This window comes from Coregonus lavaretus (assembly GCF_964263955.1).
Source record: "Coregonus lavaretus genome assembly, chromosome: 35".
In the NCBI taxonomy this organism is placed as follows: Eukaryota; Metazoa; Chordata; class Actinopteri; order Salmoniformes; family Salmonidae; genus Coregonus; species Coregonus lavaretus.
In genome coordinates this window covers 18449045-18464757 of record NC_140022.1, presented here as the reverse complement: position 1 = coordinate 18464757, position 15713 = coordinate 18449045, and the positions used below count along the sequence as shown (strand labels likewise).

Below are 15713 nucleotides of genomic sequence, written 5' to 3'. Positions count from 1 at the left end.
GTTCGTCAGTATAGTTACTCCCCTGAAGCTCTTTTGTCACTGACCCGTCCGGTGCTATATTGTTTGAGGATGAAAATACAGCACATAGATCCAAACAGAACACAAACTCCGCCCCTCTCAGCCAAAAGCATATCTAACGCTATTCTATTCTGCTTTGTCATTAAGATAGTTGCCGCTGTCTGCTCATCTAATCCCTTTATTGCATCACAAGTGTGGTTTATAAATCTTTGCTGGTTATAGTAAATATAATTTATCCAATCTAAGTTTTTATTAATTGTTGACCAACAAAAAATACTTGATTCAAACTCAACTGCGGTCTGATTCCTAGCTTTGAATTGTTCTGGAACCTCTCGAGGTACTCCTATCCCATCACAGGATCCTTTCATCAAAGGATCCCAGGAGGAGGTCCTACTTTCTATTTGACAACTCACCAGTCTCTGACACATTTGATTGTTTGCGTATGTAGGTGAGTTCACAATCAGTTATCACCACACAACCATCAGATGTCAGCACGGGCCTGGCTTTAGTTCCTACAATCCTCTGGCTGCAACAAAAAGGAAATATTAGTCATGTTTTCTTTCAGTTGTGATATTCTCTGTGTAGGAGCAGAGCTAAGATGCCCTACTATGTATCCTATCTTACTAGTCCTAGAAAAACGATTAGAATCCCCTGAGACTTCAAACGTAGGCAACCTAGGTCGGAATGAGTTTGTTATCGGGGATACTGATAGTTCAAGTTACTACAAGACTCTTTCACCACATTCCCAGGTGGTTTGCATGGGGATAAACCTGTTTTTGCGTACTTCAGACTTTCAGACAGTACCTACCCTTCTATGGGTCGCACTGCCATTTCTGGTAATTCCCTACCCTCACAACACTACACCTGTCCCCAAACTGTGTATGGAGATTTACATATCCCCCACGCTCTCGATATGAGCAACTACATAGTCCCAGGATGTACACGGCGACACACATATAGTGATGTCCTCCCCTAAAGTCCCTAATCTTCCCCTTTCCCTACGTCTAGCTGTCTCCTATGCCTTCATAGACTATGCTCAGGTATCATTTTATCAACTTGTTTTAGGTTAACTACTACTTTCGGCTGATCAGAAGGGTTTGAGTGTGTTAGGAATATGGCCCCCACAATCAGACAGCTACCTACCGTCAGGAGACCTGTGAATCCCCACCCTTGCCCTGAGAACATGTCAGACGCCAACCCATTACTTCACCTTCTACCAAACTCACACAGGGATGATCAGACAGGGTAAGGGAATCTTCGTTAAGGAGGCAACCCCCGAACCATAGTGGTGATCGGATCTTTCTCCTAACTCTGTGTTTGTTCATCAGGTGTAACTGGGTTTACCTTTTTGCAGTGTGTGACATGCACCCAGATTGATCTAATAGGACTTGATAGGGCCCTTCCCAACAGGCCTGCTTCCAGTTTTTCTTCTTTTTAGGGACTGGATCCACACCCAGTCTCCTGGTGTGATAGAGTGGGTCACCTTCTCCTTTAGTTCACCTGTGGGGCACAAAACCTCTGACATACGGGTGTGGTTAATAAACTATCTTCACACATACATGTTGAGCTCTCAATTTCTATTGTTGTTTTTTCTTTTTATTTAATCCTATCATTATTATTTAATCCTATCACTATTATTTAATCCTATCATTCCCCCTTTTTGACACATGATTTGCCCATGTGTCAATATTACCACCTTTCTAAACCATTTCTTATGTAATTTATCATCCTATTGCCATGCCTTTCATTTTTTAGATTATCTTTTGCTCCTTTATTGCTCCTCCCACTTCCTTTGTCTTTTATGGAAGCTAAATTCAACTTTCATCCAGTTCAGAATCAATTAGTAATCCAATCAATCAATCTCTTATCTTATAAAAACACTTATGTTTAGTTCAAACTCTGTTCTACCCAGGCTCTCCCGGGCTTGACCTGAAGACTAATTGTTGGACATGACAAGTCTATTTCTTAAGTCACCTAAGTCTTCTGTCTAGCAACAAAGAATAAAATATCTATGTTCATGATTAACCCAGTTATATCTAATAGCCCACCAAAAAACCTCATCATCTTTAAATCACTACCAATGTCATATCCCTCGTTACTCTCTACCATTTGGATAACATCCCTGATGTATGTATGTCTCCTTAGAGTTCCAAATTACTTTACCATGGGCTACCATTGCCTTCCCATAGCTAAGATCACTTAATTTACCTGTATGCAGTACATGATGAAGTACGCAAACTTTACAGCACTTTATCATTACCAATTATTTTTGCTCACTTTGTGTCCCTGTTCTGCCAGGAAGGTTAACAATTGGATTGTATCCCTCTTACATCCCTCCTGAGTGGGATTAGCCAATAGAATATAATCTACATAAACTAACATTTGTTTCCTTCCCTAGGTTCAAACTTTCCCAAATGTTTAGTTATAGCCTGGGCTAAGATTGTAAGACTTTCTGAAACTAACTGTAAGTCCATGACCATCCTCCAGTCGGCGCTAGGTGCCTCCTTTCTAACAGGAAATAATGGAGAGTTGCATTGTACCACATCTCGAGGAATTATCACCCCTCCCTTAAGTAAATGCTCAAATGTAGGTGTTATCCCTTTTATTGCTTCTGGTTTCATAGTATCATTTTTGGTATGGTCTATTATTGAATCGAGGAATCACTTTTACTGGAGCTACCCCCTTTATTAGTCCTACATTTGTTGTCCTTGTGACCATAATTTGAACAGAATTGCTGCTAACTCAGCCTCCTGTTCCTGAGTTAAGAAAATCTCTTCCTGTCATCCGTTAAAACTTATCTCCAGATGGACACTGGGCTGGGTTTTTGCTCTCCCATTCAACTTTATTCTATATCTCCCAGTGGAGTGGCCATACTGATCCCCATTTGGTGTATTCTGCCAGTCAGTAATGTTCTTCCCTTGTTTTATATATTTACCTAGTGATAAACATTCCTCTGAATGTTCTTTCACTAGGACAACATGGGGGCTCCACCTTTCTCTGTACAGCCTCTGGCTCTGTGAACCCATTTTAACCCAATTTGAAAAAACAACAATCACAAATAGCCAGGCCTCACTCAATTTGATAGCTCGCTTTTATGACCTAAATTCTGCCTAACTGAGATGAGCTAATCTCTTTCTCCTAGTTATATTCTAAAGATGGTAGTACACACAAAACATGATAGATATTCCCAGTCTTAACCCATTAATAATTGTTTGTATCATTCTAATTCCTCCTAACTAATCCATTAAACCACTCAAAATTCCTCGAGTATACTATGATTATTTAATTGATTACCCTAACTTTGCTACATGTGATCTCATCTCAAATGATCCATTTATCAATTATTTATTCAACTCCCTAGGAAAACCTGTCTTCCCTTCCATTGTTCCTGTCCTCCCTGTATATGTCATATTTGAGTTTTTAGCCAATACAATCACAGTTACATCAAATGTTCCCTCATTTAATGGTATTTTCTTCCTAATATAACTTCCCTAAATGAGATTAAATCCCCTGCCTTCCTCTACTATCCTTATATCATTACTGGATCAATGATAATAACCGTAACAACTATCAACAACAATTGTAATAACTAATTCACATTAAATTGTGTCTTTTTTCTGATTATGCTACAATTGTAGCCTATTTTATCACCCCAGTCCAAAATATAAGTTTATGTAACAAATCCATAACCCACTACAGGCTGGCGCCATTCCCCAGCACAACAGCCAATGCATACTTTCATCCCAACCAAAATAAATTATCGTTTCAAAATGGTCCATCTATCTTGTATTTCCCCGCTAACCCATTTCAGTTCGCTATTCAATGTATTTAACTGTTCTCTCTGATTATGCCCTAATTAATAAAACAAATACTTGCTATCGTTGGTCAGCATACGCTTAATGACATTCTTATCATCTGAACTATACTGTCTCTCACCCTCCCCTTGCTCCTTCGGGGAGAGCGCATGGTAACCTTATTACATATTTTCATAGACTTTTCTAGAATAGTTATATTTAAGCTATCTAATTCAATCTTTCACATTTCTCAATCCACATAGTAATTTAGGTATATAGCCCCATTGCGAAAGCTTTGTCTACTGTCCCTACCTGTGTTCGAACCAGGGACAACGCCAGTCACTTCACACCATCTGCGATGCTCTCAAAGTAACTACTTCCAGTTCATAGAGCAAGTGACGTCACCAAATGAAAATCGCAGTAGCTTTCACCTCAGCAAAAAACTCTCTCTCCTTTTGATTCCCTATTGTATAAGTTAGTTTTTCTATTTAACCCCTAAACACGCTTGCTACAAATAGTCCATTCAACATTACCAAACCAAATACTCATCGTACCCATTCAATCAACACATCAGCCGTGGAATTTACACTCATAAATGCAGATTGTTACTCCATGCCTTGAAATGATAAATAGATTTCCACCAATAGCATATTACAATGATTTCTCATTTTACCCTCTGACACAAAATGAAGTTCCCTCACTGTACTACGTTAGCTCTACCATGATAATTAGTTCAATTTAACCCTCTATTTGTTTTGTACTATATTATACATTACGTCTAAAACAACATTACTTATGGTCAGTTTATTCCGCCATCATATTATCCAACAACGCCACAATCTTAAACTCATATGGGGCGGCTGGCAGTTTAGTAACCAATAGCGCCGCGCCAACAACCGAGAGGTCACCGGTTACAATCCCCGAGCCGACCAGGCGAAAAATCTGCCGATGTGCCCTCGAGCAAGGCACTCAACCCCAATTGTTCCCATAAATCGCTCTAGACAAGAGCGTCTGCCAAATTACCAAAAACGCACATGTAAATATTCTCTACTTTCTCACCCAACGCACGTCTACGCTCGGTGAGCAAGTTTAGAACACTCTCTCGCCAGATACCCACATGCGTTCCCAGCCATCTCCCAGTCTTTTCATGGCTCCAAAAGCCACACTTTCGCTCTCTCCAGCCCCTCCCCTCGCAACTCTACCTTTTTGAGGAGCTGTGAGGAGCTGCTTCTCGTCCCAGCGCGCCTCCAATATTCCGCCGTTACTCAAAGTACTCCAGTCCATTTATTTAAATCAAATAATTCCCACCTAATTAGTTAAAGTTGGTGCACCGAATTATTTCGGTCTAATTGTTTAACCAGTATTTTGCACGGTCAAACATCAAACGTTAAATCAAATAATAAACCAAATAGCCCAAACCAAGCACCTAAAACCAGTATTATTCTATGTCAAACATCAAACCTCAAATCAAATACTAAACCGAATTGTTTCGACACAACTATTCAAAAGCAGTATTATGCTATTTCAAACACCAAACGTTATATTTCAATATATCAATTCAACCGTTTTAGTTCAGTCACACTCATTCTTAACTTTTCATTTCATGTTCTCGATTGTTACTGACGGGTTATATGGTTTGAGTAACCACAAATCCAACATTTATTCCCAAATTATACCGTTTGGTCAGCCACAAACGTCTTTTGATTCCCAATTTGTTTTCTATCAAGGTATACAGGTTTATCATTCACACTTTCATGCATCCGACAACACTCGCACTGTCTAACTTTTATAGTACCTCCTATGGGTGTTTTTTGTTAACGCACACTTTAAACTTTAGTTCCTAATTGCATTTCTCATTATTTACTGTTTTAAAATATTCTTTGTATTCACAGTCAAAAATGGTACACAGTTAAACGTAGTATACAGTTATCACCCAGCAAAAATAGTGCACAGTTATCGCCCTCACTCACAATACACAGTCATAATCCTATCATACAGTCAAATATGTCACACAGTCATCAATTACACCCATGTTCCACACACAATCTATTTGGGCACACAGCCTCTTCTATTTTATTCAAGACACTGTGCTGAACCTAGCCGCAACCCTTAGTTACGGACCTTGCCAGTCACCAGTATTACAGTCGCGTCTATTTTATTCAAAACACTGTGCTGAACCTAGCCGCAACCCTTAGTTACGGACCTTGCCAGTCACCAGTATTATCTAAAATTTCCCGAACCTTAGCCGTATCCTCGTATTTACGGACCTTGCCGGTGTAATTCTTCGAACCTAGTCGTACTGTCGTAGTTACGAACCTTGTCGATAGCAATTACTTAAGCCAATTATTCCCTGTATCTTCCGAACCTTAGCCGTATATCGGACCTTGCCGGTAGATCTCAGCATTGTCTCCTGAACCTAGCCGTCTCTTAGCGGACCTTGCCGGTAGAATCAACACTCTGGTACCATGGTTTTAAACATCACATTTAGCAAAGGTTTGCATGTCACAATATTGTGCTTATCTACTCATAATAATTTCATAATTTAGTTCACTTACATCAGACAGTTGTTTCACAAAATTAATTTGAATAAAGCCAATTTGCAGATTTTCAGTTATTTAACAATAGGCATCTGCTTACCTTTAATTTTGTCCGGACTTTTTGTGAAACACAGTCCAATGAAAGAGATGACCAATGGGCCGGAAAGTATCCAGCGAAGTCCCTTCTACCAGATCACGTCGGGGTCACCAATTGTCAAAGTTGCGTCAATTCAAGTCTGGCATTAGGAACAAAAGAGGTCAACACGACTTCTAAGGTATACTAGTTATTTTAATTAATGCAAAAACCTTCAATGGTAAATATGATGTTTCGTATATACGGGCTCTCTGATATGCCTCGCAGGACATTCCAGAGAACTAACACATTGCTCCAGAAACAATACCCAAATACTAGACAGAGGAAGTTTCCCACTTCTCTGCTGGCCAATTAGAGTAAAGACTTGAGCAGTTTAAACTATCTCAGCCAATACGTTGATGCAGGGGGTTGGTCTCATCTCTTCGGCGCCCTTTGTTACACACTTCAGGCAGGCACAAGATTATCATAACAACCTGTCATAGTGAGAAGAGCCAGCTCCCTTAGACATCATTCCCATGTCAAAGGAAGACTCATAGATCACAATGAACCATTATAGTCTTGTATTTGAAGACACAATCCTTATCTTCTCTTCACATCAATCACAGCCTTGCCAGGTGTCACAGCCTACATTAGCCCAGTCAAGAATGCATTCTTTCTAAGTTAGTCATCCCATTAGTTTAGGAGAATAATAAATCCCTAATATTAGGTATTATAGGTAGTTTACTCAGGTAGTTATTGTAGGTTATTGTAGGTAATTATTGTCGGTAAGTATTGTATTCGGCGGACCCCGGCGAAGCACGAGGCTAGCTTACCCACTACTTGGACCAACAAAGCTAGCTAGCTAGCTAGCGGGTAGCTACTGGTAACTTTTAGCAACTGTGGTTAGTTGTTTCCAATGTTATTTCACGCTTAAGAGTACCTGTGATTGAGCCAGCTAGCTGCCACCATTCAGCTGTTTTTCTAACCTCATTATCCGAGGCATTAACGTTAGGTGGTTGGTAGCTGCTGTACTTAATTACAGCTACTGATTGCAGTCTGCCAGTTTGGCTTTATACATAGCTTGGGCTTTGTCGAGTAAGGCTTAAACTATGTATTTAGATTGTAGTTAGGTATTATAGGTAGGCATCGTGGGCTGTATATTATTAAGTAGTATAGGTAGGCATCGTGGGCTGTTGTGGGTAGTTGTTGTGTAGTTATTGTAGGTTACTTTTGTATTCGGCGGTGCCGGGTGTAGCACGAAGCTAGCTAGCTAACTCACCTCCTGGATTAGCTGGCGAGTAGCTATTAGCAATGGTAGCAACTAAAAACAATATCCTTTTAGCCAGCTACATTCGTTCGCAGCGACGCCGTTTTTCAAACAAAGTCAACACAGCAGCCATTGCTAGCTAGCCAACACTACCAGCTGGCTGTACTGTAGTAGCTAAATACAATATCTTTGTGCTAGCTAGCCAACGTTTAATCATTGCTGCGTTATGAAAGAACTAGACACGGACACGAATTATCTGTTTAGTGTGTTCACACACTATTGGTAGTTTGTTGTAACCAAGTATTGGTGCTAAACTGTGTGTTATTGGATGCTAGCATGCTAGTTAGCTATGGCGTCATAGTTAGCTAGCTGAATAAAGTAAGTTGAGTCTATTCATTGAAACATTGAACCGCTGTAGTTTACAACAATTCTAATTTCTAAAGTGGAAGTTGGGAGAGTTTTATTCGGGTGGTTCAGTGAAACAATTATAGTTTCTGAGGTGGAAGTTGGGAGAGTTATATTTTTTTGGTGAGGGAGGCCTGCTCTCTCCTTTCCCAGATGTTTAGTTCATTTCATTCCGATCTCCTCTGCATTATTGTAGCCATCTGCTGCAGCCTGTCAACTATGCCTCTACCTATCCCTGTTCTCTCCTCTCCGCACAGGCTACACAAACGCCTCACACCGCGTGGCTGCTGCCTCTCTAACCTGGTGGTCCCTGCACGCACCACACACACCTGGAGATCCAGGTCTCAGGCAGCCTCTGGAACTGCCGTTCTGCCGCCAACAAGGCTGACTTCATCCCAGCCTATGCTACCCTCCAGTCCCTCGACTTCCTGGCGCTGACGGAAACATGGATTACCACTGAAAACACTGCTACTCCTACTGCTCTCTCCTCGTCTGACCATGTGTTCTCGCATACCCCGAGAGCATCTGGTCAGAGGGGTGGTGGCACAGGAATCCTCATCTCTCCCAAGTGGTCATTCTCAATTTTTCCCCTAACCCATCTGTCTATCTCCTCATTTGAATTCCACGCTGTCACAGTCACTAGCCCATTTAAGCTTAATATCCTTGTCATCTATCGCCCTCCAGGTTCCCTTGGAGAGTTCATCAATGAGCTTGACGCCTTGATAAGTTCCTTTCCTGAGGATGGCTCACCCTTCACAGTTTTGGGGGATTTCAACCTCCCTACGTCTACATTTGACTCATTTCTCTCTGCCTCCTTCTTTCCACTCCTCTCCTCTTTTGACCTCACCCTCTCACCGTCCCCCCCTACTCACAAGGCAGGCAATACGCTTGACTTCATCTTTACTAGATGTTGCTCTTCTACTAATCTCACTGCAACTCCCCTCCATGTCTCCGACCACTACTTTGTATCCTTTTCTCTCTCGCTCTCCTCCAACACTACTCACTTTGCCCCTACACAGATGGTAACGCGCCGCCGCAACCTTCGCTCTCTCTCTCCCACTACTCTCTCCTCTTCCATCCTATCATCTCTTCCCTCTGCTCAATCCTTCTCCCTCCAATCTCCTGATTCTGCCTCCTCAACCCTCCTCTCCTCCCTTTCTGCATCCTTTGACTCCCTGTGTCCCCTATCCTCCCGGCCGGCTCGGTCCTCCCCTCCAGCTCCGTGGCTTGATGACTCATTGCGAGCTCACAGAACAGAGCTCCGGGCAGCGGAGCGGAAATGGAAGAAAACTAAACTCCCTGCCGACCTAGCATCTTTTCACTCCCTCCTCTCTACATTTTCTTCATCTGTTTCTGCTGCTAAGGCCACTTTCTACCACTCTAAATTCCAAGCATCTGCCTCTAACCCTAGGAAGCTCTTTGCCACATTCTCCTCACTGCTGAATCCTCCCCCCCCCCCCCCCCCCCTCCTCCCTCTCTGTGGATGACTTCATCAACCACTTTGAAAAGAAGGTTGATGACATCCGATCCTCGTTTGTTAAGTCTAATGACACTGCTGGTCCTGCTCACACTGCCCTACCCTATGCTCTGACTTCTTTCTCCCCTCTCTCTCCAGATAAAATCTTGCGACTAGTGACTGCAGGCCGCCCAACAACCTGCTCGCTTGACCCCATCCCCTCCTCTCTTCTCCAGACCATCTCCGGTGACCTTCTCCCCTACCTCACCTCGCTGATCAACTCATCCTTGACCGCTGGCCATGTCCCTTCCGTCTTCAAGAGAGCGAGAGTTGCACCCCTTCTCAAAAAACCAACACTCGATCCCACTGATGTCAACAACTACAGACCAGTATCCCTTCTTTCTTTTCTTTCCAAAACTATTGAGCGTGCCGTCTTTAGCCAACTCTCTTGCTATCTCTCTCAGAATGACCTTCTTGATCCAAACCAGTCAGGTTTCAGGACTGGTCATTCAACTGAGACTGCTCTTCTCTGTGTCACGGAAGCTCTCCGCACTGCTAAAGCTAACTCTCTCTCCTCTGCTCTTGTCCTTCTAGACCTGTCTGCTGCCTTTGATACTGTGAACCATCAGATCCTCCTCTCCACCCTCTCCGAGCTGGGCATCTCCGGCGCGGCTCACTCCTGGATTGCGTCCTACCTGACCGGTCGCTCCTACCAAGTGGCGTGGCGAGAAGCTGTCTCCGCACCACGTGCTCTCACCACTGGTGTCCCCCAGGGCTCAGTTCTAGGCCCTCTCCTTTTCTCCCTATACACCAAGTCACTTGGCTCTGTCATATCCTCACATGGCCTCTCCTATCATTGCTATGCTGACGATACACAACTAATCTTCTCCTTTCCCCCTTCTGATAACCAGGTGGCGAATCGCATCTCTGCATGTCTGGCCGACATATCAGTATGGATGACGGATCACCACCTCAAGCTGAACCCTGGCAAGACGGAGCTGCTCTTCCTCCCGGGGAAGGACTGCCCGTTCCATGATCTCGCCATCACGGTTGACAACTCCATTGTGTCCTCCTCCCAGAGTGCGAAGAGCCTTGGCGTGACCCTGGACAACACCCTGTCGTTCTCCGCTAACATCAAGGCGGTGACCCGATCCTGCAGGTTCATGCTCTACAACATTCGGAGAGTACGACCCTGCCTTACACAGAAAGCGGCACAGGTCCTAATCCAGGCACTTGTCATCTCCCGTCTGGATTACTACAACTCGCTGTTGGCTGGGCTCCCTGCCTGTGCCATTAAACCCCTACAACTCATCCAGAATGCCGCAGCCCGTCTGGTGTTCAACCTTCCCAAGTTCTCTCACGTCACCCCCCTCCTCCGCACACTCCACTGGCTTCCAGTTGAAGCTCGCATCCGTTACAAGACCATGGTGCTTGCCTATGGAGCAGTGAGGGGAACGGCACCTCCGTACCTTCAGGCTCTGATCAGTCCCTACACCCAAACGAGGGCATTGCGTTCATCCACCTCTGGCCTACTGGCTCCCCTTCCTCTGCGGAAGCATAGTTCCTGCTCAGCCCAGTCAAAACTGTTCGCTGCTCTGGCACCCCAATGGTGGAACAAGCTCCCTCACGACGCCAGGACAGCGGAGTCACTCACCACCTTCCGGAGACATTTGAAACCCCACCTCTTTAAGGAATACCTGGGATAGGATGAAGTAATCCTTCTACCCCCTTCACAGTCCCCAAGTCTCTCCCCCCCCCCCCCCCCCCCCCAAAAAAAAAATAAAAAAAAAAATGGTAAAGTGGTTAACCCACTGGCTATAGGGTGAATGCACCAATTTGTAAGTCGCTCTGGATAAGAGCGTCTGCTAAATGACTTAAATGTAAAATGTAAATGTACTTGATGTGGAATAAAGTTCCATGTAGTCATGGCTCTATGTAGTACTGTGCGCCTCCCATAGTCTGTTCTTGACTTGGGGACTGTGAAGAGACCTCTGGTGGCATGTCTTGTGGGGTATGCATGGATGTCCGAGCTGTGTGCCAGTAGTTCAAACAGACAGCTTGGTGCATTCAACATGTCAATACCTCTCACAAATACAAGTAGTGATGAAGTCTTTGATCAAGTTCGTGTGGGTCAAACAAAAACTCCCAAATGATTCGTTGACAATAGAGCCTCCCACAATGCAGGATGAAGTTGGTGAAGAGGAACAGCAGAAACGTGCAGTCAAAGCTTCATGACCTTTGATCACAAAAGTTCGCACGTCTGAAAATGTGTATTCTCATAATGAAAGGCGACAAAAGTGAACTGCTTTCAAGACAACTCGGAAACTCCAAGTTAAAATGTGCGTACATTTTTGTTAAGAGCTTCCTATTGATTTATTCTGATACAGGACATTCCAAGTGGAAAACTCGGAGAAACGCTATGTTCACGTGCTATCGGAACGTCCCGAGTTAAAACGAACGTAGGTTATCTGCGTAGAGATTGTTATTGGTTGATTCTGATACTTTCAATTGGGAAACTCAGAGCTCATGTTTCCGAGTTGTCTTGAACGCGGCATGAAACATGCACTATGTGACGCAAACGACCTCAACTCTTCATTACCAAAATGGAGGACTACTCATCGAAGCAGTCAGTAGAAAATCTTGACAATCCTCCAAACAGTCGCTTGTTTCTCGTAACAAGTCGATCAGTTTCAGATGATGTTATTCGAGAGAAATTTTCTGTCTTTGGAGAGATCCAAGGTGTATGGGTCGTTAAGGACAAACAGACGAAAGAATCGAAGGGGATCTCCTATGTTAAATTTGCGAAGTCTTCGGAAGCATGCACCGCCATGGAGGACATGCATGGAAAATGCCTGTTAGACGGAACGAAGCCCATTAAGGTTTGCATGTACATAAATCTAAACTTAATATGTGCCATCATCCTCTAAGTCTCTAACATATACTATTTATTTCCTTGGGTAATTTTTTTATTGATTCCATGCTGGGCCCGGTTTCCCGATATCGATGGAATTTAGGTTTACGCAAGTTTTAACGATGCACTTTTCCTACAATGGCCCGAAACACCAAGCAGAGAAAATGGTCGCTACAGTGCGTCGTCGGAGAAGGTCAATATTTATAGGATGGAAATATAGGGAGCTCTGTTCTAGGATCAGCTTTCTCCGTTCAAATCTTTCCTTGAAGGTGCATTATGCAGAAATATTTCTTGATTGCTTCTAATAGTTAAACTGAAATTAGTCTATCTGACAAAGCAAACAATGTATAGTGTAGAGAATCATTGTACCAATTAAACCGCTGTGATATATTTTCATTAACCAGGGCCGGATGCAATTCCACAATATTTACATGATAGACATTAGCTGAATCATTTTTAATACCACAAATGACCGAAATGAGTGGCTAATCTGACACTGACAAACAGATCAATCTGGTCTTGAATTCAAACAAACAATAGCTCTGGCAAATGACATGACATACAGATTGTACAATAGTAGGAAGATGTGTGTGTGTGTGTATGATAGGCTACTAAATAACATTTCCAGTGGCACACTGACTCACCTAATGTCGAAGCCATAAGCTACTACTCACAGTGTTGGCTGATGCGCTCGTCTTGGCAAAAGCATATCTCAAGATGAGCTACTTTGAAAAACAATGCTGTTGTTCGCAAAACATTTGGAGTTGTTGAGAAAAAAATTATCGATTGGTTCGACAGATTAGTCTTCTCATTTCAGCAGTAGGTATTTGCTTTCCAAAGTATGTTTTTCCCTCGATAGTATTTTGAGATTTGCAAAAGGACAGAGAAATATAATCCATAGATGTCAGTTCCCATTTAAATCAGGACTGGCAGCCGGTTTAATGCAGGGGCTTTAATAGTCAAATAGCCAGGGTAAGAGGTTCCAAACCCCTTCTATGGATTATTTCTATGGCCACAACGCTACAAGCTGTATATTTGGCGTGCATGCTGGCCAAATTGCGGGCTTCCCGACTGTGGCAACCAGTAACTGCCTAAATAAATAAAACGCTTAGTAAATTGGGGATACAAATAATGTTATGGTGAGGGGTGCATTTCCCTGGCATGGTTTAGGTCCACTTGTAGAATCTATCTATGCCAAGGCGCATTGAAGCTATTCTGGCAGTTCATGGTGTCCAAACACTCTTTTAAGACACTATGTTGGTGTTTCCCTTATTTTGGCAGTTACCTGTATGTGCTTGTGATAAAATGTAATCCACAGTTATGTTTTTTAGTCTGTTGCTACATTATGCTCTCTGGTCTAATTTGAACATTGACAGTGGGCTCCTGTGGTTGGATAAAAAAAAAGTAATAAAAAAAGTGTGGCCCTAGACTCACACAATTGACCAGTCACATTTATTTGTTATTTTATTAATCAGGTACCCAATCAACGCAGGGCCCCCCAGTTACCCACGTGTGCCCCCTACCACCTCTCCTCCACCATCTGACGAGAGGCAGCAGGCAGGAGCAGGATGTCTACACTCATTGAGAGCGGGCTCCTGAATCCTGTGGTTGGCGGTTGCAGTAAAAAAGTATATACATTGCTATGAAAAAGTATTTGCCCCCTTTCTAATTTTCTCCACTTTTGCATATTTGTGATACAGAATGTTATCAGATCTTCAACCAAACCTACTATTAGATAAAGGGAACATAAGTGAACAAGTAACACAAAAATTATATATTTATTTCATCAACAAAGTTATGCAGCACAGGCCGAAGATGTAACATGCATTTCCCCAAACACCATGCAGAGAGAACGGTCACTAAGTGTGTCGTTGGACCATGTTTCGCTACTGATCGGATCGAAAGGGAGCGCTGTTCTCGAACAGCTTTCTCCATTCAAATCTTACCATTAAAATTATTTGACAATACTGACGACACTATCAGCTCCTAGTGAGATATTACCACCTGCGGCTGCACATATTGAGGCGGCTTATTCTAATAATTACCCAATACAAATGCACTAAATCGCAGATTTGGCACATTGTGCGCATGTTAGGCTACACATCATGAAAAATATTGAGACAAATTAGACAGGCCTATAGCGACACTTGAGGCATTCTAATTGTCTACAGACATGTCGTTAGAGCAAGTATAAGTAGAGCAAGTAGCAAAGTAGAACTCAATTGATTGAACATAAAATGTATTTCAATATGTATGAATAAATAGGCCTATAGCCTACTGTTTATATTTTAATGCAGTCATTCCGGTTTTCATTTGAAGCATCTTTGTATACGTAGATTGTTTGTATCCATTGCAAAGACTTGCAACTTTATTTGTAGTCAACTTTGTTCTGAAGTTAGCAGCAGTCAGAGACTGATAAACAATGTGATTCCCTGTTTAGTGGACATCTGTGTATGATGGCAAAAAAGCATAAAAAAATTATAATTGTATTTTCAATAAATGTATAAATGCGTGGACAACACGCAGTTAAAATGGCTAAAAGTAAGGATTTAAAAATGAAATGCAAAAGGAGCTATCAAAATGTGCCAAGACTTCTCCCTAAATCTCTCAAATTCAAATCTGGACTTCGAAGACAGTTTCACTGCTTATTTTTACAGTCTTCCCCTCTAATCAGGGACTGATTTTAGACCTGGGACAGCAGGTGGGTGCAATTAGTTATCAGGTAGAACAGAAAGCCAGCAGTACTCTGGACCTCGGGTAAGATTTGAATACCCCTGCCCTACATCCTTTATACTTTTTCATAACGACAACGACAAGTTTGATGTCAGACGACAATAGCATGTTCATGATGTCGCCACGACAGGCTGGTTTACAGTCAGTCTGTCAACGTCTGTAGACAATTGTCGTAGCGACATCAAACTTGTTGTTATGAAAAAGTATAAACACAAAATGACAGCCTCTGCATGAATGACATCAGCAGCCCGGTGCTCCAAATAGCATACTTTCTATATTTTAACACCAATAAACCCATCTGTTTTAAAAATTTATTCAGTAAATGTACATCTAGAAAGCCAGGGAACTAAAACAATTTTCCAAACAATGTTTTAGTTTGTTACTTGCTAGCTAGTTCAGATAATGACCAGAATATAGCTGACAACGTCTTAACTTTAGCTACTTTTTCTTCATTACAGGAAAATAAACCTACATCATTATTTACAAGGTAATGGCGAGCTTACCGAAAATAGCTTACTG

The 15713-nt window shown here is 42.5% G+C and overlaps 1 protein-coding gene across 2 annotated transcripts in view; it reads left to right on the top strand.

Moving 5' to 3' along the window:
- Positions 1-12094: 12094 nt before the first annotated feature.
- Positions 12095-15713, top strand: part of LOC311109760 (RNA-binding protein 45-like) — a 28544-nt gene continuing 24925 nt past the window's right edge. The window contains exons 1-2 of one of the 2 annotated variants that reach the window (XM_084152737.1): positions 12145-12429; positions 13937-14089. In XM_084152737.1, coding sequence (XP_084008863.1) covers positions 14030-14089 — 60 coding nt within the window. In that variant the 5' untranslated portion in view covers positions 12145-12429; positions 13937-14029. Of the gene's footprint in view, positions 12430-13936; positions 14090-15713 lie in introns of both variants that reach the window. The other variant, XM_084152738.1, reaches the window with a different exon arrangement.